A 26298-nucleotide genomic window follows, 5' to 3' on the forward strand; every position below is an offset into this window, starting at 1 on the left:
CTGCTTTACTCATGGGAAGACACATATCCTGTTAGACTAGAAATCCTACTTCCCAGGTTTGTTTTCATTCTCAAGTCAGTTGACTTTGATGACGAGCTTCTATGCTGTAATTGCTACTGAAGATCTGAACAGTATAGTTGTGGTGTAATGGAGGTGCCTGGACCTGCAGCAGGAAGATTTGGCATCCAAGCCCTACTCTAGAGGCAGCCAGCAGCAAGCTTAAGATCAGGACTTTGGTTCAAACCCAGCTCTGTCTCTCACATGGCAAGTGACTGTATAAGTTAAAGTCAGTGACCTAATCCTGCTGTTACAGACTGAATTGTGTCCCCCACCCCCCCACCCCAATCCATACATTGAAGCCCTAACCCCCAGTGTGACTGCATTTGGAGATAGGGCCTTTAAGGAGGTAATTAAGGTTAAATGAGGTCATAAAGGTGGGCCCTAATCTAACAGGACTGATGCCCTTCCAAGAAGAGGAAGAGACACCAGAGATCTCTCTCTCTTTTTCTCTCTCTCTGTGCACAGGGAAGAGGCCATGTGAGGACACAGTGAGAAGGCAGCCATATACAAGCCTGGAAGAGAGGCTTCACCAGAAATCAACCCAGATGGCACCTTGATCTTGGACTTCTAGCTTCCTGAACTGTAAGGATATAATTTGTTGTTTGAGCCACCCAGTCTGTGGTATTTTGTTATGGCAGCCCTAGCTGACTAATACACTGCCAAGCCTGCTTTCCTGTGAGGTAGGGATTAATGACAGTACCTAGTCATAGCCCCATCCCATCACTTTTTCCAAGAGAAGCCATGTAAAAAGCTGAGCATGTTGCCTGGCTCATGATAAGACCTTGATGATTTCAGTTGTTACTGTTATTAATAGTGAAGTGTGGTTTCCTTCCCTGGGCATGACAGTCCCACTCCCCACGTGGTCGGTATGGGGCTGAAATGAGACCTGTGCTTCTTAAAATTTCCCTGGCAAAAGAAGAGAGTGCTCACACCCTCCTGGGGATATGGGCACAAGAAGGAATTTCCACTGGAATGATCTGTGAAGTCTCTCACATTTTATCTTAAAAACCCACACAGATTTTGCATTATAGTTCATATATAGTTTTAATTCGTACAGTGTTTGCAGTAGTTTCTCAGGGTAGACAGCTGAGGATCTAGACACATGACCTGGTCCTGTGTGCCTCATCCACTTCACTCGCATTTGCGCAGGCCTTTGCAAGTCACAAAGAATTGTTCTGATGTGAGGATTTTGTGGTATGTATTTTTAAAAATCAGCATTACAATTAATCAACTTGGGATACACTATAAAGTGTGTTTCATATTACTAATGAACTACTTGAACCACTGTTAGTGAGCTCCTACTGTGTGCCAGGCATTGGTGTCAGCAGGGTGACCACTCAGATCCACCCCCAACCTTCCGGAAGCTTACATTCTGGCAGGGTAGGTCGACACTAAACACATAGTCGGATAACTAACTCTTAGAGTAATGGCACATCGTGACAAGGGCTATGAAGGAGAAGGAAAGTAGGCTAGGAAAGCCCGTAGCAGGGGAGAAGGTCAGAGCCCTAGAGCATTCTGAGTACTAATAGATTCTCGGGAAGTCTGGCTTCCTAGGAAGAGTGGTCTGGAAGCAGCCTTCTTGAGTGAGGCATCAGTTATTAAGCATTTTAAACTGAGTGAATTATTATCACTCATGGTCTGTCAAAGCTCTGGGTGGTCTGTTTTCCACAGCTCCAGGTAGGCTAGTTATGGGGATTTTGTACTGGGGACAGGGTGGTATTTGGCAACTTTTGGGGTGTGACGGGGTGAAGGGCAGTGCTCTTTGCTTTAAATGTACAATGTGGGAAATGGGGATGGGGGACTGAGGGATATTAGTGGTGCCTCTTCTCTCTTTTCTTTTTCCTCCCTGGCGAGTGCGTCTGCTCTTTGCAGACTTGTCCAGGAGTCAGTTAACAGGTGAGAACTGCTTTACAAATCACAGCCTCGGTCCCCAAAGAGCCAAACAGAAGCCCCCCTCCATTTTTTGCCTGCCCTTCCAGCTCCTAATAGAGGGTGGATGCAGCATTTTGTGTGTTGGAGATGGTGTGGGTGGGGAAGTTGTCCCCAGCACCTTGACCTGGAAGTCTGGGGTCCCCTGTAGCCCTCTGAACTCTGGCTTTACCCGTAACAGGGGTGCAGGGAGGTTACCCCGACACCTGCTCTACTTCTCATCCCTGCCCCCACTGCCCTTCCTAATTGCTTCCACACCCCTGGCCACTCCTTTTTCTCCGCTTGGAGGCCTTAGCACAGCAAACAGGCAGATGGAGGAAGGGTGTAAGATTATTGTAGGGAAGGGGAGGAATTTTCCATTAATAATAATAATAATAACAAGAATAATAATGCTTCTCATGTTGGCATAGCACTCCAGTTTACCAAGTGCATTCACACCTGTGATCTCCTTGGATTCCAGAGGTGGGAAGTTATGACACTGGTGTTCTGGTTGTCAGCCTTTGACACTGCCCCCATGTTCAAGCAGGCCACCTTTTTTACAGACATGAGCCCATTGAGGTGTCCAGGCCTTTACTTAAGCACAGGCCCCAATGAATGCCCCCCATAAATGCCCTCTCTTTGCTCCTGTCAGTTGCAGTTTCAACAAGCCCCCACCATGTCTGTGAAACTTTATCAAATACTCTCGTCTCCTGAAAAAGAGTCCAAGCAAAAAAGGGTCTCAGAGACCATGTGGTCTAACCTCGTCACTAGCCCAGAGAGAAAAAGGGTAGGTTAAGGTCACGCAGCTTGTCAGGAACAGAGCCAGGGCTCGGACACCCATGTGCCACCCACACACACTCCTGCAGCTCCTCCTCCCAATACCCTGGGTAGCTGCACACTTCGTCTCCTGGGGCTTCTCAGCGTGCGAACAGTAGGGGCTTCACATGTCCGGTGGTTTTCAAGAGTGTGACTCGTTAGCCCTATTTTACTTTCGGTGGGGGTTGGGGGGAGGTGGGATGGGGTCAGAGGAGCTCGCCGTCCTCAGGAATCCTGTGGGGCATTCTTTTATGAAGTTAAGACTCCAAGTGTATGAAAACGTTGGTTTCACAAACAGGAGGCGACTCAGCTCCGGGACGAGTCCCTAACACACGAGTCCCTAACAGACCCCTAGCTGCCCTGGCCCAGGAGGCACCTGTACCCACAGCGCCCGGCCTTCGACCCCCCCTACCCGCTCCACGCGCCCACGCGCCCACGCTTCTCACCCCGGCCCCACCGCCCGTCTCTCCCTTCTCCTCTCTGGCCTCTAGATCGTTCGGTTCTCCCCTCCCCACCAAGCAACAAGTGTGGGCACCACTTTTCTTCTTACCGCGGCCTCGGTCCATGGCGCCAGCGATCGATCGCGCGGAGCAGGGCGCGGTGCCTCCGGCGGGGCCGGCGGCTGCGGGCGTGCGGCGCTCTCCAGTCCCGCCCGCTGGAGCGCCCTCCGCGCGTCCCCTCCCCCGACAGGATGCTCGCCCAGCGCCTCCGCCCGCCCTCGCCTGCCCCTGCACGCCGCTCCCGGAATAGACCCGGAGCCCGCCTCGCCCCCTGGGCCGCGGTGTCCCTGGTCCCGCACACGCTGCGCGCCATGCCCTGCCTTTCGCAAGTCCTCATGCCCCTCCGTGAGGGGCTAGAGGACCCACATCCCAGTTCACACGCTTTCTTTCGTACCCGCGCCCGTGCTTCCCACCCCCGTCCAGACCAAGGCGTTGTTCAGCTCTGCTTGCATTACGCTAGTGACGAGGGGCTTACTACTGCACTTCCCAGCCCGGTCCATTTTCAGACTGTACAGACTGTTAGAACCTGTTTTTCAACAGTGGAAAACTGTTGCCTGCAGCTGCCACCCATTTCCTGGCTTTTGGTTTATCTTCTCCATTAAACAGGTCTTTCCTGGGCACCTTCTAGTGCGAGACAGTGGACCAAACTCTATGCTGGTACAGTGTCAATAATGGTGTAAAAGAGGAGTGAAGTAATAAAGATCTTTAAAAAATAAAACCACCTAGGAAAAGGAGAGAAAGAGAGGATTGCTAAAAGGTGGGCAATGGCTTGGGACACATCCAACTTTCGAGGTTCCCTGTGCACTAAAACGTGAAGAATGCCAACACGGAGTGATAAAAATTGTGGAAATGAACACTTTTTTAGCATACAAATGCAGTGCAATGTTAAGTGTGCTCTTCCCAAAATAATTACAGGATGTAGAAAAAATATTGCTATGGCCAGTGTGGTCAGGAATGGGATTTAAGTTTAAATTTGTATGAAGAATGTCAACATCTTTCATCCTATTAGTGTGTCTCTGTGAAAGTAGGTCCGAACCCGTTTATAGATAATATGAAATGTCTAAATTTAAGACCCTTCATAAAGTGAAGTCCAGGCCTAGTTCTCCTTCTAGACACTCCTCCTCCCCAAGATAGGCCAGGTCACAGTTTGAAGTTTTGGCTAGGCCACTCCTTTACTTACAACATTCTGGCATTGGGACCATCTTGAGCAAAGGCACAAGGGAGGACTTGGGAAAAAGCATCCTGCGTTTTCCTGCCCTGGGACTATTTCCTCCATTGCTTTGATGGGCAAGTTGAAATTAGCCCTGGCTTCGCCAGATTGCATCAGTAGTTTGTTTAGTATATCTGTGTATGAGCACAGAGGAAATATGGTGTAGTGAAAAAACAGCGGGATTGGAGTCTGAAAACTTGTGTGTGATCTCTTGCTCTTCTAATTACTAAGTGTACAACTTTAAGCCTTTGAGGTTTGCTTGCTCATCTGTGCTGTGGGAAACCTCATAATGACCTCATAAGGCTGTTAGGAGGGCAAATGAAATGATGGTACAAAACCACTTTGTAATCCTTAAATAGCTGTGAGCTGTTATTGTTTGCCAATTCCTCTTTGTTCCTGCCCACTTTTCCAATTTGAAAAGGTCAGTTTAAATTCTAAAGCAGACAACCAACGATTTACAAGTGGGTTAACTTCTAAAAGTTCTCTGTTTGAATTCTGAAACGCTTGGAAACAAGGCTATAAATTGTAGTCAAGTTTCCAGGCTAGCCCATTTATACTTTAAAAAGCATAATATTTCACTTGAAGTAAATTTTAAAAATATGTAAAACATAACTGTTGCAAGAACAGATGGAGGCTTAGAACTTTTAGAAACTTTAAGAAACTTTCAGACTCTGGATGTTTAGAAGAGAATTGGAACAGAAAACTCAAAAAAGCTAAAGGGAATTTATATGCACCTATGGAAGAATTTTTGGAGTGAAATTAACTGATCTGTGGTCTAGGAAAGATGTAAAAATGGGATTAACTGAGCTGTGGTCTAGGAAAGATGTAAAAATGGGAGAACACAGTCTGTGCACAGTTTTCCTAAGGATTAACAAAAAGAAGTCACTCTGAAGGTGTAGTGGTTCTGGTTTAATAATTACCCATAATGCCCACTAGGTGGCACTGTTGACTAAATTGACTACAGCTTGGTTGCTGTTAGGAAACTGGGTGAGGTGGATGAGGAGGCTGTGGGTTTGGGACAAGGAATAACTATATATTTTTTTCTGTACTTTTCCTTTACTTAGGCCTAGAGTCACCATAAAAACTATCCGCACTTTTCATCAGTCCACTTAGGAACATTTGTTGCATTCTGTGCCAATTTCTATTGGGAGAACTAATGCTAAGTAGAAATGATCTCCATCCTTAAGGAACCTACAATCTAGTAGAGGAGATAAATATGTACAAAATAATTTAATTAAAAATTATTATGTGAAAAGTGCCAGAGGAGAGATAAAGTGTTCTTGGAATTCATTCAGACAAAGCAAGAATATCTTACTGATCATGGAGACAGTAATGGATGACAGACACTTGGGTGAGCCTGCAATGAGAAGATAACGTTACAGGCAGCGAAAACAGTGAGAGCAAAGACATAGAGATAGAAAACTGCAGGATGTGTCTGTAAAGAAGTTTGGTCTGGCTAGATTGTAGGGTATCAGGTGGGAAGTGCTGGAATGAGAAGGGGGATGGAAGTTGTGGATGCCAATGTCTGGTTTCTCCTCCCTTTTCCACTTCCCTGTATGAATGCAATTCTCTGGAAAGGATTTTTAGGATCTGCCTCATATCTTCCCTTTTCTTATTGTTGTACTAAGTTTTCTAGGTTTGCCTGGTACTTGTCTAAAGAAGTCTGTGCGGAGAGCTCCAGCTCTGTAAAAAGATATCAAATTTGGTCCCAGTGAACAATTCCAGGAAAAAAGCTTTCAGCTCCCACATGCTCCTAGTCTTGTGAAAACAAATGATACTCCCCAGTCTCATTCTTAGCTTATCAGGTGCAACTGGGAAGCCCTGGGAAAGAAAAATTTGGAGGCTAAATGTTCTTTGTCCTAGTGAGAGAAGCATACTTTAGCCTTCTAACCTGTCACTTTGCCTCCAGGTCTGCTTCCATCGTGGCTGCTACAGTGACCGTTCCATGGTTCCAATCAGATCCCCCTTAAAAATACTTGATGGCTCTCCTTTGCCCTCAATGTAGAGTTCAAATTCCTTATTATAGTATTTGGGGTGCCTTCCTCACTAAGCTCCAACCCGCCATTCCTCAGAGCAGACAAGCAGTGATCTCAGGAGACCCTGGGAAGAGTAAGAAAAACCATCGACTGGGGACTCAGATCTGGGTTCTTGAACTGACTCTGTTACTGTGTCACTCTCAGTTCTTCCACTGGGTCACCAATGTATAATTTCCTACTTAGGTCTCTCCTTACCTCTTCATGGCCCCCCAGATTGCAAGTACTATGAGGGTGGGTGCTGTGTCTTACTTGTTGCGAGGTCCCTAGGGCCTAGCACAGTGCCCGGAACTTAGTAAGTGGTAGCAAGTATTGTGGGGTGAGTCAGTGAATAAATGCTCAAGGACTCAACGAGGTTTCTATTAATGCAGGTATTTTTGGGGTGGTCTCCTTTATCCTCTGGGATTGTTTATTTGCTTATCTATTTGCAGAGGAAAATGAGATTGCAATGATGTGTTCTGGGAGCAATGCCTCTGTGTTTCCCAGCCCCACTGCCTGCTGCTGCGGACATGCAGCCCAACCCATGGGGCTTCTTCTTGGCTCAGGGCCCTGCTCCCAAACTCCTTTGTGCAGGGTGAGCCCCAGAGCCCCTTGCTCGAGTGTCTGCCCAATGCTGGTCGCTGGATGAAAACCTCTCTTTTTCCACTCAGCACAATGTCCCCATTATAGCCCCTATCCAGGGAAATGACACATGCCTGCTGGTCCACCCTGGGCCCCGGAAAGCAGATAGAGATCTGAGTGGCGGCTGCTGGGAGAAGGAGAGTTTCATGGCTGGATGAAAACCTCTCCTTTTGTTGTACCTTCAGGTTTCGGTTCCAAGGCACCTGGCTCCTACCTGCACCCAGGCCACAGGTTCACCTTCAACTGTCACAGAGCCCGGAGCACTGTTGTGTCTGGAGGAAAAGGAGCTTTTATTCTTGTGCCCCAATGCTGCACATCCCTTCCCCTCAGGTCCTTCCTCAAGAAAAGAGCACTCTTGGCTCCTTAAGTGAGGCTCACAGGCCGAAGTGCCCCCAGGACCAGTCAGGGGAGGTCTTTGTGTGAGCTGACCACCTGGCAAAGCAGAGCACTCTTGTTCCAGCTGAAAGGGCAGGAGCCAGCAACTCAGGGAAGTGTGGCCGGGGGAACATGGGCCTGGAGTGGCCAGATCTTAAGACTTTTCAGAAGAACCCGGGAGTCCAGATTTCAGCTTTTGATTTTAAAATGTTGGTAACTAAGTTCAACTGTTTTAAACATTGCAAGGGCCAACTAAAATACCCCTGTGGGCTTAAGCCGGCATACAGCCTATGCCTTTGGAACCCTGAGAAAAACTGTGGGTCCATGAAGACTTCTAGAGAGTCTGTCCAGCTGGGTGCCTCTACCTGGGGGCCAAGGTGATACCCAACCCTTAACACTGCAGCAGGGACTAACTCTCTTTTGTCTTTTTTTTTGACGATACACGGGCCTCTCACTGTTGTGGCCTCTCCTGTTGCAGAGCACAGGCTCCAGACGCGCAGGCCCAGCGGCCATGGCTCATGGGCCCAGCCGCTCCGCGGCATGTGGGATCTTCCCGGACCGGGGCACGAACCCGTGTCCCCTGCATCGGCAGGCGGACTCCCAACCACTGTGCCACCAGGGAAGCCCCCAAGGGACGAACTCTCTTTTGAAAGGCTGTGCTGCATTCTCCCTGTTCATTTCTAGGCTGCAGGCTGACGCCAGGGTGCAGAGTCCAAAGCGAATTTCTTAAACCTGGAACTAGAAAAACTTTAGAGCTGAGAGGAGCCTGAGAGATAAGCCAGTCTGATTGCTTCGTTTGTCCGATGAGGAAACTGAGGCCAAGAGAGGGGAAGAAAGCTTGCCTGAAATCACACAAGATCTTAGAGACAGAACCGGGAGTGGTGCCCAGGGCACTAGACTTGATGTCAGGTTCTGCCACATACAGCTGTGAAACCTTGAATGAATTACTTATCAAAGGCTCAACCATGAATGAATTACTTATCAAGGGCTCAATTTCCTCATCTGTAAAATGAGGATGAAAGTCGTACCCAGAGGATTAAGTGAGATCTGTAAAGTGCTTAGTGTAAAAATGCAAGTTATTGTAATCAAGTGGGTTTCCTCTGGAGACATTGTCAGATGCTTATGGAAATACTAAGGAACACTGAAATCTCAGCCACACATCCAGGCTGCCCCCTGCAGGGAGTTTTGTGTAAACCAGACCATTGGAAATGTGATAGATTCTGCCAGCTTCCTCCTTCCCTGTAGGAACATCTGATACCCTTAGATACGAGGACTATGGAGCTTCTAGCTCCTGTTACCCACAGAGTCTGAGAAGGGGTGGCATTCTGTAGGTATATTTTAAAAAATTAAATAGTGCTGTTATTTTGTCAGAAGGACAAAATAACACCTGATCCAGGTGGGCAAGACCCTGTGTGCTAGGCAGTCCCATTTCTCTTGTATGACAATGAATTCTTTATCTACAAGAGAGCTTTGGGAGCAAACAAGGCTTTTGGTGCAGGCCCTACAAGCACTTTCCATGACTGACCGAGGCACATTTTGACCTCTTCACATGTGCTCGCTAGGCTTCCCTAGTGAGTCCCATGGCCCGTCGGTCGCTCTGGCAGGGGCAGATGCCTGCACTACTAAAACTGGGATCGCGTGATCTCCCTCACACAGAGAGCAAAGCTGACAATATTAATTCACCCTGGGGGCCACTGTGTTTGTCACAGCTGTGTTAGTGGCAAGTGACATAATCACAATTCAAACCAGCTAAAACCAAAAAGGCAATTTATTAGCTCAGAAGGTAACCGGGGATTTGAAGGGTGAAGTTGGATTTAAGGTAAGCTTAGATCCAGGAACACAAACAGAGTGGTTACTTTCTTTCCATCTCCTGACTCCACCCTCCTCTGTTTAGTCTTCAGGTGGTGTCTCAATCTGTAGCAAAGAAGGCCACAAGGCTCCAGGCCTGCACACCTTTACTGGTGGAAATTAAGGGGAGAAAGGCTTGCCTTTCATCCTGTAGTTCCAGCACCGGCCCAGAGGGCGCACTGATTGGGTGAAGCACCTGATCTAAGAATGGGGGACATGATGAGCAAACACACCTCCCCTGCAGCCAGGTGCTGTGCCTGAAGCACATCATTCAGTCCTTACCAGCTAATGAAATAAGTGCTGTTATTCCTGTTTTGCAAGTCTAATTTCATGTGGTGTATTAGTTTGCTAGGGTTGTTGTAACAAAATACCACAGACTGGACTTCCCTGGTGGTGCAGTGGTTAAGAATCTGCCTGCCAATGCAGGGGGCATGGGTTCGATTCCTGGTCCAGGAAGATCCCACATGCCACGGAGCATCTAAGCCCGTGCACCACAACTACTGAGCCTGCGCTCTAGAGCCTGTGTGCCACAACTGCTGAGCCTGCGCTCTAGAGCTCGCAAGCCACAACTACTGAAGCCTGCGCACCTAGAGCCCGTGCTCTGCAACAAGAGAAGCCACTGCAATGAGAAGCCTGTGCACCACAATGAAGGGTAGCCCCCACTCGCCGCAACTAGAGAAAGCCTGCACACAGCAATGAAGACCCAATGCAGCCAAAAATAAAACAAACAAAAAAAACCCCCCAAAACATATTAGTACCACAGACTGGGTGGCTTAAACAATGGAAATTTATTTTCTCCTGGTTCTAGAGACTGGAAGTCCACAAGCCAGGTGTTAGCAGAGTTGGTTTCCTCTGTGGCTTCTGTCTTTGGCTTGCAGATGGTAGCCTTCCTGCTGCCTCATCTCCTGGTCTTTCCTCTGTGCACCTACATCCCTGGCGTCTCTCCCTGTGTCCTACGCTCCTCTTCTTATAAGGATATCAGTCAAATTGGAATAGGGCTCATCCTCACAGCCTCATTTTAACTTATCACCTCTTTAAAGGCCCTGTCTCAAATACAGCCACATTCTGAGGAAATGGGGGTTAGGGCTTCAACACATGAATTTGGGGGGGACACAGTTTAGCCCATAACCCTTCCTAGTAAATGGTGAGCCTGAGATTTGTACTCAGAGAGGCTGAGTCTAGCCATGGTGCTGTCATGTTTCTGCCACAGCTCAGGGTAGTGCCCACATAGGCAAAGTGTTTACAACCCAGACCAGCAGCGGGAGGGATGGTATTCAATGAAAACCTTGGCAAACAGGAAGTCCCTGGTGGAATATGAGAGTTTTGGCTCCCTGGGTTGGCTGGGGCTGACCAGGTCCTGCCTGATTGTCAAAGTACTTGTGTTTTCTTTTCCCTGAAGCATCTTCAGTTTGTTTTCCTTTAGCTTCTCGAAGACCAGTCCTCGTGAAGAAAGTGAGGGAATACTCATCCTTACTTCCCTCCCACTTCTGTCAGAGGGAACAATATTTCCCAAAGTGTGGAATTCAGACTAGTGCTGAATATGTAAGGTAAGTGTAGATGTGACTCAGGCCAACATATTTGAAGAGTTATGAATTTATTTGAATTTGCATTAACAGCATAAAATCGGTCCTTATTTGATATTGATAAACAGAAGAGTTAGGAACAAGTCAATTGAAAGAAAAGTATCACATAAATAGCATTATGTAAATAAATAATCTGATGAAACTTGTAGAGGTGGTGTTTGAGTGACTGAAATTTGGGAAACACTAGGATAGTTTACCCCCGAGGAGGAAACCCTTTTGGTCATGGGCATAGATGTCCACCTTACTTTTTTGACCTGATTTATCTGTACACTTGGCCCTTATTTGCCCTGAGGACTAGCCATGGGGGCAACTGCAGGCCTTTGGTGTCTCTGCCCGTGCACCTGTGCCAATCACATTGGAGGCCAGGTGAAGAGGCAAGTGGACGCTTGGGTGATAGTGAGACGCCAGCCCTTGTCGTCATGGCTTCTGGGTTTTATTTATTTAGAGTCTTGCTCTAGGGCTTCTAAATAGCTTGGCAGTGGCCCACAGCTCTGTATGTAAAAGCAGGTATTTATCACTGTGAGATCAAGAGTTTTGGCAACTTGAAGTCTGATGTGGAATAAAGTATTTAAAATTTAGAGGGCTTCCCTGGTGGCGCAGTGGTTGAGAGTCCGCCTGCCGATGCAGGGAACACGGGTTCGTGCCCCGATCCGGGAAGATCCCACATGCCATGGAGCGGCTGGGCCCGTGAGCCATGGCCGCTGAGCCTGCGCGTCCGGAGCCTGTGCTCCACAACGGGAGAGGCCACAACAGTGAGAGGCCCGCATACCGGAAAAAAAAAAAAAAATTAATTACACATGGGGCATTAACAGAATTGGCATAACTCTGCAAACTCAATTCATAATCTCTGAATTTTAGCCGTGCTTTGTTACCCTTAAATTCCAAGCCCTTCTGCTCTACATTTGGCTCTGTTCAGTGGCCAGCTGCAGCTGCTGACACCGTCCACAGCCAGATCCCATGTTTCCACACCAGGTGCCTTGTGAGGACGAGCAGCTCTGGATGCAGGAGAACTGGCTGCTTGTCCTGATCTGCTTAAATGCTCAGTGGGCCTGTTCTGTGGCTGCAAAATGCAACCATTGTATTGGCTTTAAGCTCTAACCTTCTGTGATTTCTGTGGCCCTCCAGGTTGTGTTCTGCTTTATTAACATAAGGTTGCCCTCCAGTGTCCAGAGAGGTCATGTGCACAGGTAAAGGGATCCCTTCTAGAACTTCAGAGAGTCAGACACAAAATGTTGTTATGTCTGTCCAAAAAAAGAAAGATGGTTTATAGCAGCAATTCTCAAACTTCACTGTGTGTGAATCACCTGGGAGTCTTATTAAAATATGGGTTCGGGGCTTCCCTGGTGGCGCAGTGGTCGAGAGTCTGCCTGCCGACGCAGGGGACACGGGTTCGTGCCCCGGTCCGGGAAGATCCCACATGCCGCGGAGCGGCTGGGCCCGTGAGCCATGGCCGCTGAGCCTGCGCGTCCGGAGCCTGTGCTCCACAACGGGAGAGACCACAGCAGTGAGAGGCCCGCGTACCGCAAAAAAAAAAAAAAAAAAAAAAGGGAAAATGGGTTCGGACTGAGTAGGTTGAGAGGGAGCCTGAGATTCTACATTCCTCACAAGCTCCCTGGTGACTCCAGTGCTGCTGGTTGGGGACCACACTTTGAGTGGCTAGACTTAGAGCAATTCTCCCCTGCTTCTGGTAGGTTAACAACCATAGTGCAAGCCAGACAGTCTCCACGAAGCCTGCATGAATGAGAGGTGTCCTCCCATTCCCCCTGCATGTTCTGGTCTCTGCCTGCCTTCCCACCTCTTGTTATGTCACTCTCCCCTTCCTTTGCTTTGCCCCAATGCATTTTAGTTCCTCAGGTACATCAAGCTTTTACTCATCTCAGTGCCTTTGCATACGCTGTTCTCTGTGCCCAGAATGCTCCCATCCCCACTTTTCCCTTGGTACTTTGTTGTCATCCTTCAGTAAGGGCATGAAGTGAGTTTCTTTCTGCTCCTCTTTTTTGGTGCCCTATTTGTGTCTCTGTGGCAGTTAACTTTGTGAGCCATCTCTTTTTCTGTTTACTTATTTACAATCTGTTTCCTCTTTTAGACCAGAGCTACATGAGAGCTCACACCTGCCTTGCACACACAGTTGTATCCGCAGTGCTCCTGCTTCACAGCAGATGCTCAATAAGTAAATATTTGCTGGGCCTGTGTGTAGCCAGGGAGCAGCGGAACATTCTTGAGTCTACTTTTGCAAATTTGAGCCACCTGTTTCAAGGGGCTGTGGTGGGGATGATACTAGAAGAATCATAGAATGAAAGGTCAGAAAAGGAGCTCCCTTTAAGCCACATCTCATCATCAGAGATGTCAAAATGTGAAAAAAGTATATATCTTAGAATGGATGAAATAAAGTAAGTGTAACGTTTCTTAAACAGTTATGTCAAAATTTGCAACATTAAATTAAACAAAGAACTTCATAGGACTTTTGGCAATGTGCTTGTGATTCTCTGAGGGGAGAGACAGTGGCTGTGGCCAAGACTTTGATTCATTTACCCAGTGGCCATTCCCTGTCTGCCCCATTTCTCTTCTTTGCCAATGGGGCACCTGCCTCCAACTATTGAGGCTGAAAGTGCCAATTACTCAATTTCCCATCTGTTTTTGTAGCAAGGGCATGAGCCTCTTCCGCAGTTCTGCCAGCAGAACCTGCAGAGAAGCCTACTGAGGACTTCTGGGAAGGTTTTTCTGCTTAAAAGAGACACTCAAAGGGAAATTTCTTTACTGTTTTTCGATGTGATTGTGTGAGGACATGATGCCTAGAGCCACAGCAGGCTCTTGTAAACCTGAGGAGTCACACCTGAGAATGGTGGAGGGGAGCAATGGAAAGAACCTGGGCAAGGATGGAATAAAGAGGTGCCAAGAATCTGGGCTCCCGACAGCATCACTGAGCTGCTCAATCACTGAGCTGCTGAATCGACTAGCCCTGCACCTTGGACCTCTCTCTGGTTGTGGAAGATGATATGTGTTCTCCTTGTTTAAGCCACTTTTTTTTTTTTTTTTTTTTGCGTTACACGGGCCTCTCACTGGCGTGGCCACTCCCATTGCGGAGCACAGGCTCCGGACGCGCAGACTCAGCGGCCATGGCCCACGGGCCCAGCCGCTCCGTGGCATGTGGGATCTTCCCGGACCGGGGCACAAACCCATGTCCCCTGCATCGGCAGGCGGACTCTCAACCACTGTGCCACCAGGGAAGCCCTAAGACACTTTTTTTTTTTTTTTGCGGTACGCGGGCCTCTCACTGTTGTGACCTCTCCCGTTGCGGAGCACAGGCTCCGGACGCGCAGGCTCAGCGGCCATGGCCCACGGGCCCAGCCGCTCCGCGGCATGTGGGATCTTCCCGGACCGGGGCACAAACCCGTGTCCCCTCCATCGGCAGGCGGACACTCAACCACTGCGCCACCAGGGAAGCCCCTAAGCCACTTTTAAGAGGCACTCTTTACTTGCAGCTGAAAGCATCCTGACCGATAAGAGTGGTTAAACTGGTTTCTTCAGTCAGTGAGGAGGGAATTGGCTCCTGGCTCCACCACAGGAATTATATGCCCTCTTCAAAGCTGCTTCCTCCTCTGAGACGCAGGTAAGAAGAATGGCTACCTCTTGGGTTGTTACAGAGGCTTAAACGAGATGATGGGTGGAAAATTCTCAGCACAGAACTTGGCACATTGTCGGTACTTAATAATGAGGAACGGTTATTATTACTATTATTTTAAAATTGAAGTATAGTTGGTTTACAATTTTGTGTTAGTTTTGGGTATACAGCAAAGTGATTCAGTTACATATATATGTATTATTTTTTATTCAGATTATTTTTCATTATAGGTTATTACAAGATATTGAATATTGTTCCCTGTGTCATACAGTAAATCTTTGTTGCTTATCTATTTTGTATAGAATAGTGTGTGTCTGTTAATCCCAAACTCCTAATTTATCCTTCCCCCCGACTCCCTTTACGTTTTGGTAACCATAAGCTTGTTTTTTATGTCTGTGACTCTGTTTCTGATTTGTAAACAGATTCATTTGTATTATTTTCTATATTCCATATATAAGTGATATCATATAATATTTGCTTTCTCTGTCTGACTTCACTTATTGTGATATTCTCTAGGTCCATCCATGTTGCTGCAAATGGGCAATATTTCATTCTTTTTTATAACTGAGTAATATTCCATTGTATATATATACCACATCTTCTTTATCCATTCATCTGTTGATGGACATTTAAGTTGTTTCCATGTCTTGACGATTGTTCATAATGCTGCAGTGAACATTGGGGTGCATGTATCTTTTCGAATTAGGAGTTAGGGTTTTGTGTTTTTTGCATGTATGCCCAGAAGTGGGATTGCTGGATCATATGGTAGCTCTATTTTTAATTTTTTTTCTACTTTTAGTTTTTTAAGGAACCTTCATACTGTTTGTTCTCCATAGTGACTGCACCAATTTACATTCCCACCAACAGTGAAGGAGGGTTCCCTTTTTTCCACATCCTGTCCAACATTTATTATTTACAGACATTAAAAAATTTTTTTTAATTTATTCATTTATTTTGGCCACACCATGTGGCATGCAGGATCCTAGCTCCCCGACCAGGGACTGAACCTGCGTCCCCTGCAGTGGAAGTTCAGAGTCCCAACCACTGAACTGCCAGGGAAGTCCTATTTGCAGACTTTTTGATGATAGCCATCCTGACTTGTGTAAGGTGATACCTCATTGTGGTTTTTATTTGCATTTTTCTAATAATTAGCAATGTTGAGCATCCTTTCATGTGCCTGTTGGCTGTCTTTATGTCTTCTTTGGAGAAATGTCTATTTAGGTCTTCTGCCTGTCTTTTGATTGAGTTGTTTGTTTTTTTTATATTGAATTGTATGAGCTGTTTGTATATTTTGGAAATTAACCCCTTGTTGGTTGCATCATTTGCAAACATTTTCTCCCATTCCATAAGGTTGTCTTTTTGTTTTGTGGAAAAGCTTTTAAGCTTGATTAGGTCCCATTTGTTTATTTTTACTTTTATTTCTTTTCCTTTGGGTGATTGATCTAAGAAAATATTCTACGATTTATGTCAGAGACTGTATTGCCTGTGTTCTCTTCTAGGAATCTTATGATATCATGTCTTATATTTAAGTCTTTAAACCATTTTGAGTTTATTTTTGTATATGGCTTGAGGACGTGTTCTAATTTCTTGATTTACATGAGGCTGTCCAGCTTTCCCAACACCACTTGATGAAGAGACTTTTTCCCATTTTATATTCTTGCCTTCTTTGTCAAAGATGAGTTGACTATAGGTGTGTAGGTTTATTTCTGGGCTCTCTAGTCTGTTCCGTTGATCTGTATGTTTTTGTACCAATACCACACTGTTTTGATTACGGGAGCTTTGTAGTATTGTCTGAAGTCTGGGCGGGTTATGCCTCCTACTTGTTTTTTTTTTTTTTTCCCCCTCAGGATTGCTTTGGCAATTCTGGGTCTTTTATGGTTCCATATAAATTTTGGGATTATTTGTTATGGTTCTGTGAAAAATGTTATGGGTAATTTGATAGGGATCGCATTAAATCTGTAGTTTGCTTTAGGTAGTATTGCCATTTTAACAATATTAATTCTTCCTATCCAAGAGCATGGGATATCTTTCCATCTCTTTGAATCATCTTCAGTTTCCTTTAACAGTGTTTTATTTTTTAAAATATATTTTACAACTTTATTGAAGTATAATTAACATATAATAAGCAGCACATATTTAAAATGTACTATTTGATGAATTTTGATATATGAATACACCCATGAAATCATCAACCCCCAAAGTTCCTCCTCCCCCTTTGTAAAGTAATCCTCTCTATTCCCCACTCCCATCCCCAAGCAATCCTGATCTGCTTTTTTTTAATTGAAGTATAGTTGGTTTACAGTGTTGTGTTAATTTCTGCTACACAGCAAAGTGACTCAGTTATATGGTTTATCTCATGATACTGGATATAGTTCCCTGTGCTATACAGTAGGACCTTGTTGTTAATCCATTCTGTATGTAATAGTTTGCATCTACTAACCCCAAACTCCCAGTCCATCCCTCCCCTACCTTCCTCCCCCTTGGCAACCACAAGTCTGTTCTCTATGTCTGTGAGTCTGTTTCTGTTTTGTACATACATTCATTTGTGCCATATTTTAGATTCCATATGTAAGTGATATCATGTGGTATTTGTCTTTCTCTTTTTGACTTATTTCACTTAGTATGATAATCTCTGGTTGCATCCATGTTGCTGTAAATAGTATTATTCATTCTTTTTTATGGCTGAGTAGTATTCCATTGTATATATGTACCACATCTTTATCCATTCATCTGTCAGTGGACATGTAGGTTGTTTCCATGTTTTGGCTGTTGTGAACAGTGCTGCTATGAACATAGGGGTGCATGTATCTTTTTGAATTATATTTTTGTCTGGGTATATTCCCAGGAGTGGGATTGCTGGATCATATGGTAATTCTATTTTTAGTTGTCTGAGGAACCTCCATACTGTTTTCCATAGTGGCTGTACCAATTTACATTCCCACCAACAGTGTAGGAGGTTTCCCTTTTCTCCACATCCTCTTAGCATTTGTTATGTGTAGACTTTTTAATGATGGCCATTCTGATCGGTGTGAGGTGGTACCTCATTGTAGTTTTGATTTGCATTTCTCTAATAGTGATGTTGAGCATCTTTTCATGTGCCTATTGGCCATATGTATGTCTTCTTTGGAAAAAATGTCTATTTAGGTCTTCTGCTCACTTAAAAAAAAATTAATTTTTGGCTGGGTTGACTCTTCATTGCTGCGCGTGGGCTTTCTCTAGTTGCGGCGAGCGGGGGCTACTCTTCGTTGTGGTGTGCAGGCTTCTCACTGCAGTGGCTTCTCTTGTTGCTGAGCACAGGCTCTAGGCACGCAGGCTTCAGTAGTTGTGGCGTGCAGGCTGAGTAGTTGTGGCTTGCTGGCTCTAGAGCGCAGGCAGGCTCAGTAGTTTCAGCACATGGGCTTAGTTGCTCCACTGCATGTGGGATCTTCCCGGACCAGGGCTCGAACCCGTGTCCCCTGCATTGGCAGGCGGATTCTTAACCACTGCTCCACCAGGGAAGCCCTTTCTGCCCATTTTTTGATTGGGTTATTTTGTTTTTGTTGAGTTGTATGAGCTGTTTGTATATTTTGGAGATTAAGCCCTTGTCAGCCACATCATTTGCAAATATTTTCTACCATTCCATAGCTTGTCTTTTTGTTTTGTTTCGGGTTTCCTTTGCTGTGCAAAAGCTTGTAAGTTTGATTAGGTCCCATTTGTTTATTTTTGTTTCTGTTTCTATTACCTTGGGAGACAGACCTAAGAAAACATTGGTATGATTTATGTCAGAGAATGTTTTGCCTGTGCTCTCTTCTAGGAATTTTATGGTGTCATGTCTTATGTTTTAAGTCTTTAAGCCATTTTGAGTTTATTTTTGTGCATGATGTCAGGCTGTGTTCTAACTTCATTGATTTACATGCAGCTGTCCAACTTTCCTAGCACCACTTGCTGAAGAGACTTTTTCCCATTTTATATTCTTGCCCCCTTCGTTGAAGATTAATTGACTATAGGTGTGTGGGTTTATTTCTGGGCTCTCTAGTCTGTTCCATTGATCCGTATGTCTGTTTTTGTACCAATACCACACTGTTCCGATTATAGGAAATTTGTAGTATTGTCTAAAGTCTGGGAAGGTTATGCCTCCTGCTTTTTTTCTTCCCTCAGGATTGCTTTCACAATTATGGGTCTTATATGGTTCCATATAAATTTTAGGGTTGTTATAGTTCTGTGAAAAATGTCATGAGTAATTTGATACAGATCACATTAAATCTGTAGATTGCTTTGGATAGTATTGCCATTTTAACAATACTAATTCTTCTAATCCAAGAGCATGGCATGTCTTTCCATTTCTTTGAGTCATCTTTAATTTCCTTTATTAATGTTTTATAGCTCTCAGTGTATAAGTCTTTCAACTCCTTGGTCAGGTTTATTCCTAGGTACTTTCTTTGGTGTGATTTTACAAGATACGGGTTTTTTTTTTTTTTTTTTTTTTACATTACCTTACTGATATTTCATTGTTAGTGTAAAGAAATGCAGTCCATTTCTGAGTGTTAATCTTGTATCCTGATACTTTGCTGAATTCATTTATCAGTTCTAGTAGTTTTTGTGTGGAGTCTTTAGGGTTTTCTATATATAGTATCATATCATCTGCATATAGTGACAATTTTACCTTCCAATTTGGATATATTTTATTTCTTTTTCTTGTCTGATTGCTGTCGCTAGGACTTCCAATACTGGGTTGAATAGAAGTGGTGCGAGTCGGCATCCTTATCTTGATCCAGAATTTAGTTTTTCACCATTGAGTATATTATGTTGGCTGTGGGTTTGTCATAAATGGCTTTTATTATGTTGAGATATGTTCCCTCTGTACCCACTTTGCTAAGAGTTTTTATCATGAATGGATGCTGAATTTTATCAAATGCTTTCTCTGGATCTATTGAGATGATCATGTAGTTTTTGTTTTTTCTTCTGTTAATGTGGTGTATCACAGTGGTTGAACCATCCTTGTGAACTTGGGATGAAACCCCACTTGGTTGTGGTGTATGATCTTTTTTATGTGTTGTTGGAGTCAGTTTGCTAATATTTTGTTGAGAATTTTTGCATCTATATTCATCAAAGATATTGGCCTGTAATTTTCTTTTTTGGTGATATCTTTGTCTGGTTTTGATATCAGGGTAATGGTGGCTTCATAGGATGTCTTTGGGAGTGTTCCCTCCTCTTCAGTCTTTCGGAAGGATTTGAGAAGGATTGGTATAAGTTCTTTGTATGTTTGGTAGAATTTTCCTGTGAAGCCATCTGTTTCTAGACTTTCATTTGTAGGGAATTTTTTGGTTTTTTAAAATTTTATTACAGATTCTATTTCACTTCTAGTGATTAGTTTGTTCAAATCATCTATTTCTTGATTCAGTTTTGGCGGACTGTATGTTTCTAGAATGTTGTCCATTTCTTCTATGTTGTCAAATTTGTTGGCATATAATTGTTCATATTATAGTATTATTTTATGATTTTTTGCACTTATGTGGTATTGAGATTTCTCCTTTCTTATTTTGTTGATTTGGGTTCTCTTTTCTTCTTGGTGAGCCTAACTACAGGTTTGTCAATTTTGTTTACCCTTTCAAAGAACCAGCTCTTGGTTTTATTGACTATTTTTCTATCTTTTAAATCTCTATTTTATTTATTTCCTCTCTGAGCTTTATTATGTCCTTCCTTCTGCTGACTTTAGGTTTTGTTTGTCCTTCTTTTTCTAATTCTTTTAGGAGGTAGGTTAGGTTGTTTACTTGAGACTTTTCTTGTTTTTTGAGGAAGGCCTGTATCACTATGAACTTCCCTCTAAGATCTGCTCTTGCTGAATCCCATAGATTTTGTATGGCTGTGTTTTCATTGTAATTTGTCTCAAGGTATTTTTTATTTTCCTTTGTGATTTCCTTGTCTCGACCCATTGGTTTTTTAGTAGCATGTTGTTTAGTCTCCATGTAATCGATTTTTTTTTCTCATTTCTTTTCCTGTGGTTGATTTCTAGTTTCATGCCATTGTGGTCAGAGAATATGCTTGAAATAATTTCTGTACTCTTGAATTTGTTGAGGTTTGTTTTGTGCCCTAGTATGTGGTCATTCCTAGAGAATCTTCCATGTGCACTTGAAAAGAATGTGTATTCTGGGTTTTTTTGGATGTAATATCCTGGAAATATAAATTAAGTCTAACTGTTCTATTGTATCATTTAGGACCTCTGTTGCCTTATTGATTTTCTGTCTGGAAGATCTGTCCATTGATGTGAGCGAGGTGATAAAGTCTCCTACTATTATTGTATTCCCATCAATTTCTCCCTTTATGTCTGTTAGTATTTGTTTTATGTATTTGGGTGCTCCTATATTGGGTACATATATGTTGATGAGTGTAAAATCCTCTTCTTTTATTGAGCGTTTTATCATTATATTGTGTCCTTCTTTGTCTTCCTTTATGGCCTTTGTTTTAAAGTTTATTTTGTCTGGTATGAGTATTGCGACTCCTGCTTTCTTGTCATTTCCGCTTGCCTGAAATATATTTTTCCATTCCCTCACTTTCAATCTATGTGTATCCTTTGCTGTAAAGTGAGTCTCTTGTAGGCAGCATATTGTAGGCTCTTGTTTTTTAATCCAGTCTGCCACTCTATGTCTTTTGATTAGAGCATTTAGTCCATTGACATTGAAGGTAATTATTGATAAATATGTATTTATTGCCATTTTAAACCTTGTTTTCCAGTTGATTCTATGTTTCTTCTTGTTCCGTTTTCTTTTTGTGGTTTGATGATTTCTTTTATCTTATGCTTGTGTTCTCTTCTTTTTGGTTTTTGTGGATCTACTGTATGTGTTTGATTTGTGGCTACTCTGCTTTTCAAGTATGTTAACCCTTTCCTATATCTGCTTGCTTTAGACTGATAGTCATATAGGCTCAAACACATTCTAAAAAAAAGATGTCCTCTTTTACATCTTCATGTTTATCCTTTTGCTCTTCCTGTGTTTATCATCACTTTCCAAATAGGTTTTTTTTTTTCTTTTTGATCTGTATACTGGCTTATTTAAGTGATTTACTTTCCAGTTGTAATTTTCTCTTTCCTATGTCTTCTTGCTTCTTTTCTATTTAGAGAAGACCTTTCAGTATTTCTTTTAGGATAGGTTTAGTATTGCTGTATTCTTTTAGTTTTTGCTTGTCTGAGAAATTATCTCTCCTCCTATTTAGTTTTTATTTTTTAAAGATTTTTTTTATGTGGACCATTTTTAAAGTCTTTATTGAATTTGTTAGAGTATTGCTGTTTTTTGTTTTGGTTTTTTGGCCACGAGGCATGTGGGATCTTGGCTCCCTGACCAGGCATCGAACCTGCACCCCCTGCATTGGAAGGCGAAGTCTTAACCACTGGACCCCTAGGGAAGTCCCTCTCCTTCTATTATTTTTTTAAAATTAATTAATTAATTATTTTGGCTACATTGGGTCTTTGTTGCTGTGCGTGGGCTTTCTCTAGTTGTGGCGAATGGGGGCTACTCTTTGTTGCAGTATGCAGGCTTCTCACCACGGTGGCTTCTCTTGCTGCAGAGCATGGGCTCTAGGCGCGCGGGCTTCAATAGCCGTGGCATGCGGGCTCAGTAGTTTTGACTCACAGGCTCTAGAGTGCAGGCTCAGTAGTTGTGGCACATGGGCTTAGTTGCTCCACAGCATGTGGGATCTTCCCGGACCAGGGCTCAAACGCATGTCCCCTGCATTGGCAAGCGGATTCTTAACCACTGTGCCACCAGGGAAGTCCCTCCTCCTATTTTAAATGATAATCTTGCTGGGTAGAATATTGTAGGTTGCAGATTTTTCCCTTTCAAGACTTTGAATAATATTTTGCCACTCCCTTCTGGCCTGCATCGTTTCTGTAGAGAAATCAGCCTTATGGGGGTTCCCTTTTAATTAACTCTTTGTTTTTTTCTTGCTGCTTTTAGAATCCCTCTTTAACTTTTGCCATTTTTATTATCATATTTCTTGGTGTAGGTCTGCTTGTTCATCTTGTTTGGGACCCTCTGTGCTTCTTGTATCTGGATATCTATTTCCTTCTTTAGGTTTGGGAATTTTTCAGCCATAATTTCTTCACATACATTTTCAATCCCCTTTTCTCTTTCATCTCCTTCTGGAATCCCTATTATGTGTGGATTGGCACACTTTGGTAGTGTAGACCCATATGTCTACGCTACGGTAGTGTGGTCTACACTCCTATGCTAGGCCCATAGGTCTCTTATATTGCTTTCTTTTTTGTTTCATTTGGCTTTCTGTCTGCTGTTCTGATTGGGTAATTTCTATTATTCTCTCTTCCAGATCACTTTTTCTTTCTTCTCCATTATTCGTTCTGCTGTACATTACCTTTTCAGCTTTCGTCTTGGCAAATGAATTTTCTAATTTTTCTTGGCTGCTCCTCATAGTTTCTAGTTCCTTTTTACAGTAATCTACATTTCTGTCAATTGCCTTTCTTAATTCCTGCAGTATTTTCATTACCTCCTTTTTTTTAAAACAAATTTTTAAAAAATTAATTAATTAATTTAGTTTTGGCTGCACTGGGTCTTTGTTGCTGCACCTGGGCTTTCTCTAGTTGTGGCGAGCGGGGGCTACTCTTCGTTGTGGTGTGTGGATTTCTCATTGCAGTGGCTTCTCTTGTTGCAGAGCATGGGTTCTAGGCATGTGGGCTCAGTAGTTGTGGCTCATGGGCTTAGTTGCTCAGCAGCATGTGGGATCTTCCCAGACCAGGGCTCGAACCCATGTCCCCTGCATTGGCAGGCGGATTCTTAACCATTGTGCCACCAGGGCAGTGCCATTACCTCCTTTTTGAATTCAGTGTCTATTAGCTTGAAGAGGTCTGTTTCATTGTTTCTTCCTTCAGGGGAAATCTCTTGGTCTTTTAACTGGGAGTGGTTTCTCTGCTTCTTCATTTTACTTATATTTCTCTAACTCTGTGAGTTTAGGAGAAACAGTTATCTATTATAGTCTTAGAGGACTGTTTATATGTGGGAGCGTCCGTGTGTAGCTTGTGTGGGTTTAATAATTTTTTGGCATGAGGGCTGCTTTCATTTGGATGCTTGCCATCTCTTTCCTCAGTGTGTGCTGGCTGTTATCCCCTTGATAGGGGGTGTGTAGGTGCGTGGTCTATATGTGCTCCCAGGAAGGCGGGGGCAGTGATTGGCACCTGGTTGTGGGACTCTCATCGGCAGTGGCCAAAAAGCACTCCCAGGAAGTTGGGTGCAGCGATTGGCGCCTGCTCATAGGACTCTCGGCGGCAGCAGTGGCCCACGCCCACCTTTGGAGCCTGAGATGGCAGTGGTGCCTCCCGCCTGCCCCCAGAGCTCGTGTAGGCGGTGTCCTGTTGCCTGAGAGCATGTGTGCAGAGAAGAAAGCTCCTATGGTGGTCCTGCCCCTCTCCTTGCCTGCCCCCCAACAATGGTACCTTGTCTTTCTAGCAGGCCCAGGCTATTTCCTGTACACCCTCTGTTATGGTGTACAACATCCTAGCCCTTTCAGGGGGCTCCTCCTTGCAGCCAGTTCCAGTCTTCTCCCCAGGTCTGATGTCCGAAGCCCAAGCCTCAGCACCCAAACCCCTCCCGCACCAGCAGACCAGCATCTCAAGCTGGGGAGTGCAGGGCAGTGGCACTGACTGTCTGTGCATGTCTCTCTCTGCTTTGCCTTCTGTATACTAGTTGCTGCACTCTCCTCCAAGGCTCCACCCTCTCCCTGCTGATCTCCCCACCAGCGACGGGATTTCCCAGCGTGTCAGGACCTTTACTCTTTCACAGCTCCCTCCCAGTGGCACAGGTCCCATCCGTATTCCTTTCTCTCTCTCTCTTTTTTTTTTTTTTGTCCTATCCAGTTACCTGAAGATTTTTTTGCCCTTTTGAGAGTCTGAGGTCTTCTGACAGCATTCAGTAGATGTTCTGTGAGAACTGTTCCACATTTATTTTTGATGTATTTATGGGAGGATGGGAGCTCCATGTCCTACTCCTTAGATCTTGATCCGATCTCCTAACAAAGTTTTATAGTTCTTAGGGTCTAGGTCTTCCATCTCTTTGGCTAGGTTTTTTCCTAGGTATTTTTTTTTTTGAAGCAATTTTAAACAGGATTGTTTTTTTACTCTCTTTTTCTATTTTATTGTTAGTGAAAAGAAATGCAACAGATTTCTGTATGTTAATCTTGTATCCTGCTACTTGGCTGAATTCATTTATTCTAATACTTTTTGTGTGGAGGGTTTTCTATATAGAGTATCATATCATTTGCATGTAATGACAGTTCTACCTTTTCCCTTCCAATTTGTATACCTTTTATTTCTTTTTCTTGTCTGATTGCTGTTGCTAGGAATTCCAATGCTATGTTGAATAGAAGTGGTGAGAGTGGGCATCCTGTCTTGATCCAGAATTTAGCAGGAAGGCTTTCAGCTTTTCACCATTGAGTATTATGTTGGCTGTGGGTTTGTCATAAATAGCTTTTATTATGTTGAGATAAGTTCCCTCTGTACCCACTCTGGTGAGTTTTTTTATTTATTTTTTTAATCATGAATGGATGCCGAATTTTTTCCTGCATCTTTTGAGATGATCATGTGGTTTTTGTCTTTTCTTTTGTTAATGTGGTGTATCACATTGATTTATTTGCATATGTTGAACCATCCTTGTGACCCTGAATGAATTCAACTTGATCATGGTGTATGATCCTTTTCATATATTGTTGGGTTAGGTTTGCTAATGCTTTGTTGAGGATTTCTGCATCTATATTCATCAAAAATATTGGTCTGTAATTTTTCTATAGTGTCCTTGGTTTTGGTATCAGGGTGATGGTGGCTTCATAGAATTACTTGGGGAGTGTTCCCTCCTCTTCAGTCTTCTGAAATATTTTGAGAAGGCTAGGTATAACTTCTTTGATGTTTGTAGATGATTGAATCCCCCAGTGAAGCCATCTGGCCCTGGACTTTTGTTTGTAGGGAATTTTTAAATTATAGGTTCTATTCCACTTTTAGTGATCAGTCGCTTCAAATTATCTGTTTCTTCTTCACTCAGTTTTGGAAGGCTGTGTGTTTCTGGAAACTTGTCCATTTCTTCTAGGTTGTCCAATTTGTTGGCATATAACTGTTCATAGCAATTTCTTAAATATTTTTCCTGCGGTATGGGTTGTTATTTGTCCTCTTTCATTTCCTATTTTGCTTATTTGGGTCCTCTTTATCTTCTTCTTGGTGAGCCTGGCTAGAGATTTGTCAATTTTGTTTATCCTTTCAAAAAACCAGCTCTTGGTTTATTGATTTTTTCTATGGTTTTTTTTTTATCTCTATTTTATTTATTTCCTTTCTGATATTTTTTGTTTCCTTCTGCTGACTTTAGATTTTGTTTGTTCTTCTTTTTCTAATTCTTTTAGGTGGTAGGTTAGGTTGTTTATTTGAGGTTTTTCTTGTTTCTTAGGGAAGACCTGTATTGCTATGAACTTCGCTCTTAGAACTGCTTTTGCTACATCCCATAGATTGTGTATGGTTGTTTTTTTGCATTATCATTTCTCGTGAGGTATTTTCTGGTTTCCTCTTTGATTTCATCATTGACTCATTGGTTTTTTTAGTAGCATATTGTTTAGTCTCCATGTGACAGTTTTTTTCCATTTTCCTTTCTGTGGTTGATTTCTAGTTTCATACTGTGGTCAGAAAAGATGCTTGAAATAATTTCTATCCTATTAAATTGTTGTGGTTTGTTTTGTGTGTTAGTATGTGGTCTATCCTAGA

The 26298-nt window shown here is 43.6% G+C and overlaps 1 protein-coding gene and 1 long non-coding RNA gene across 21 annotated transcripts in view; one reads left to right on the top strand and one right to left on the bottom strand.

Moving 5' to 3' along the window:
- AFAP1L1 (actin filament associated protein 1 like 1) overlaps positions 1-3650 on the bottom strand; it is a 72895-nt gene extending 69245 nt beyond the window's left edge. For 3 of the 9 annotated variants that reach the window (XM_033406802.2, XM_033406801.2, XM_033406806.2), the window contains exon 1: positions 3335-3642. In XM_033406802.2, the coding sequence (XP_033262693.1) occupies positions 3335-3350 (16 nt within the window). In that variant the 5' untranslated portion in view covers positions 3351-3642. Of the gene's footprint in view, positions 1-3334 lie in introns of all 9 variants that reach the window. The other 6 variants (XM_033406804.2, XM_033406803.2, XM_004280372.3 and 3 more) reach the window with 4 other exon arrangements.
- Positions 1-26298, top strand: part of LOC117196801 (uncharacterized) — a 132257-nt gene that overhangs the window by 71483 nt on the left and 34476 nt on the right. For 9 of the 12 annotated variants that reach the window (XR_007476498.1, XR_007476488.1, XR_007476489.1 and 6 more), the window contains 3 exons: positions 526-642; positions 10795-10918; positions 14437-14564. This is a non-coding gene — a long non-coding RNA (uncharacterized LOC117196801). The remainder of the gene's footprint in view (positions 1-525; positions 643-10794; positions 10919-14436; positions 14565-26298) is intronic. The other 3 variants (XR_007476492.1, XR_007476494.1, XR_007476499.1) reach the window with 3 other exon arrangements.

Source organism: Orcinus orca, chromosome 3 (assembly GCF_937001465.1).
Source record: "Orcinus orca chromosome 3, mOrcOrc1.1, whole genome shotgun sequence".
Classification (NCBI taxonomy): Eukaryota; Metazoa; Chordata; class Mammalia; order Artiodactyla; family Delphinidae; genus Orcinus; species Orcinus orca.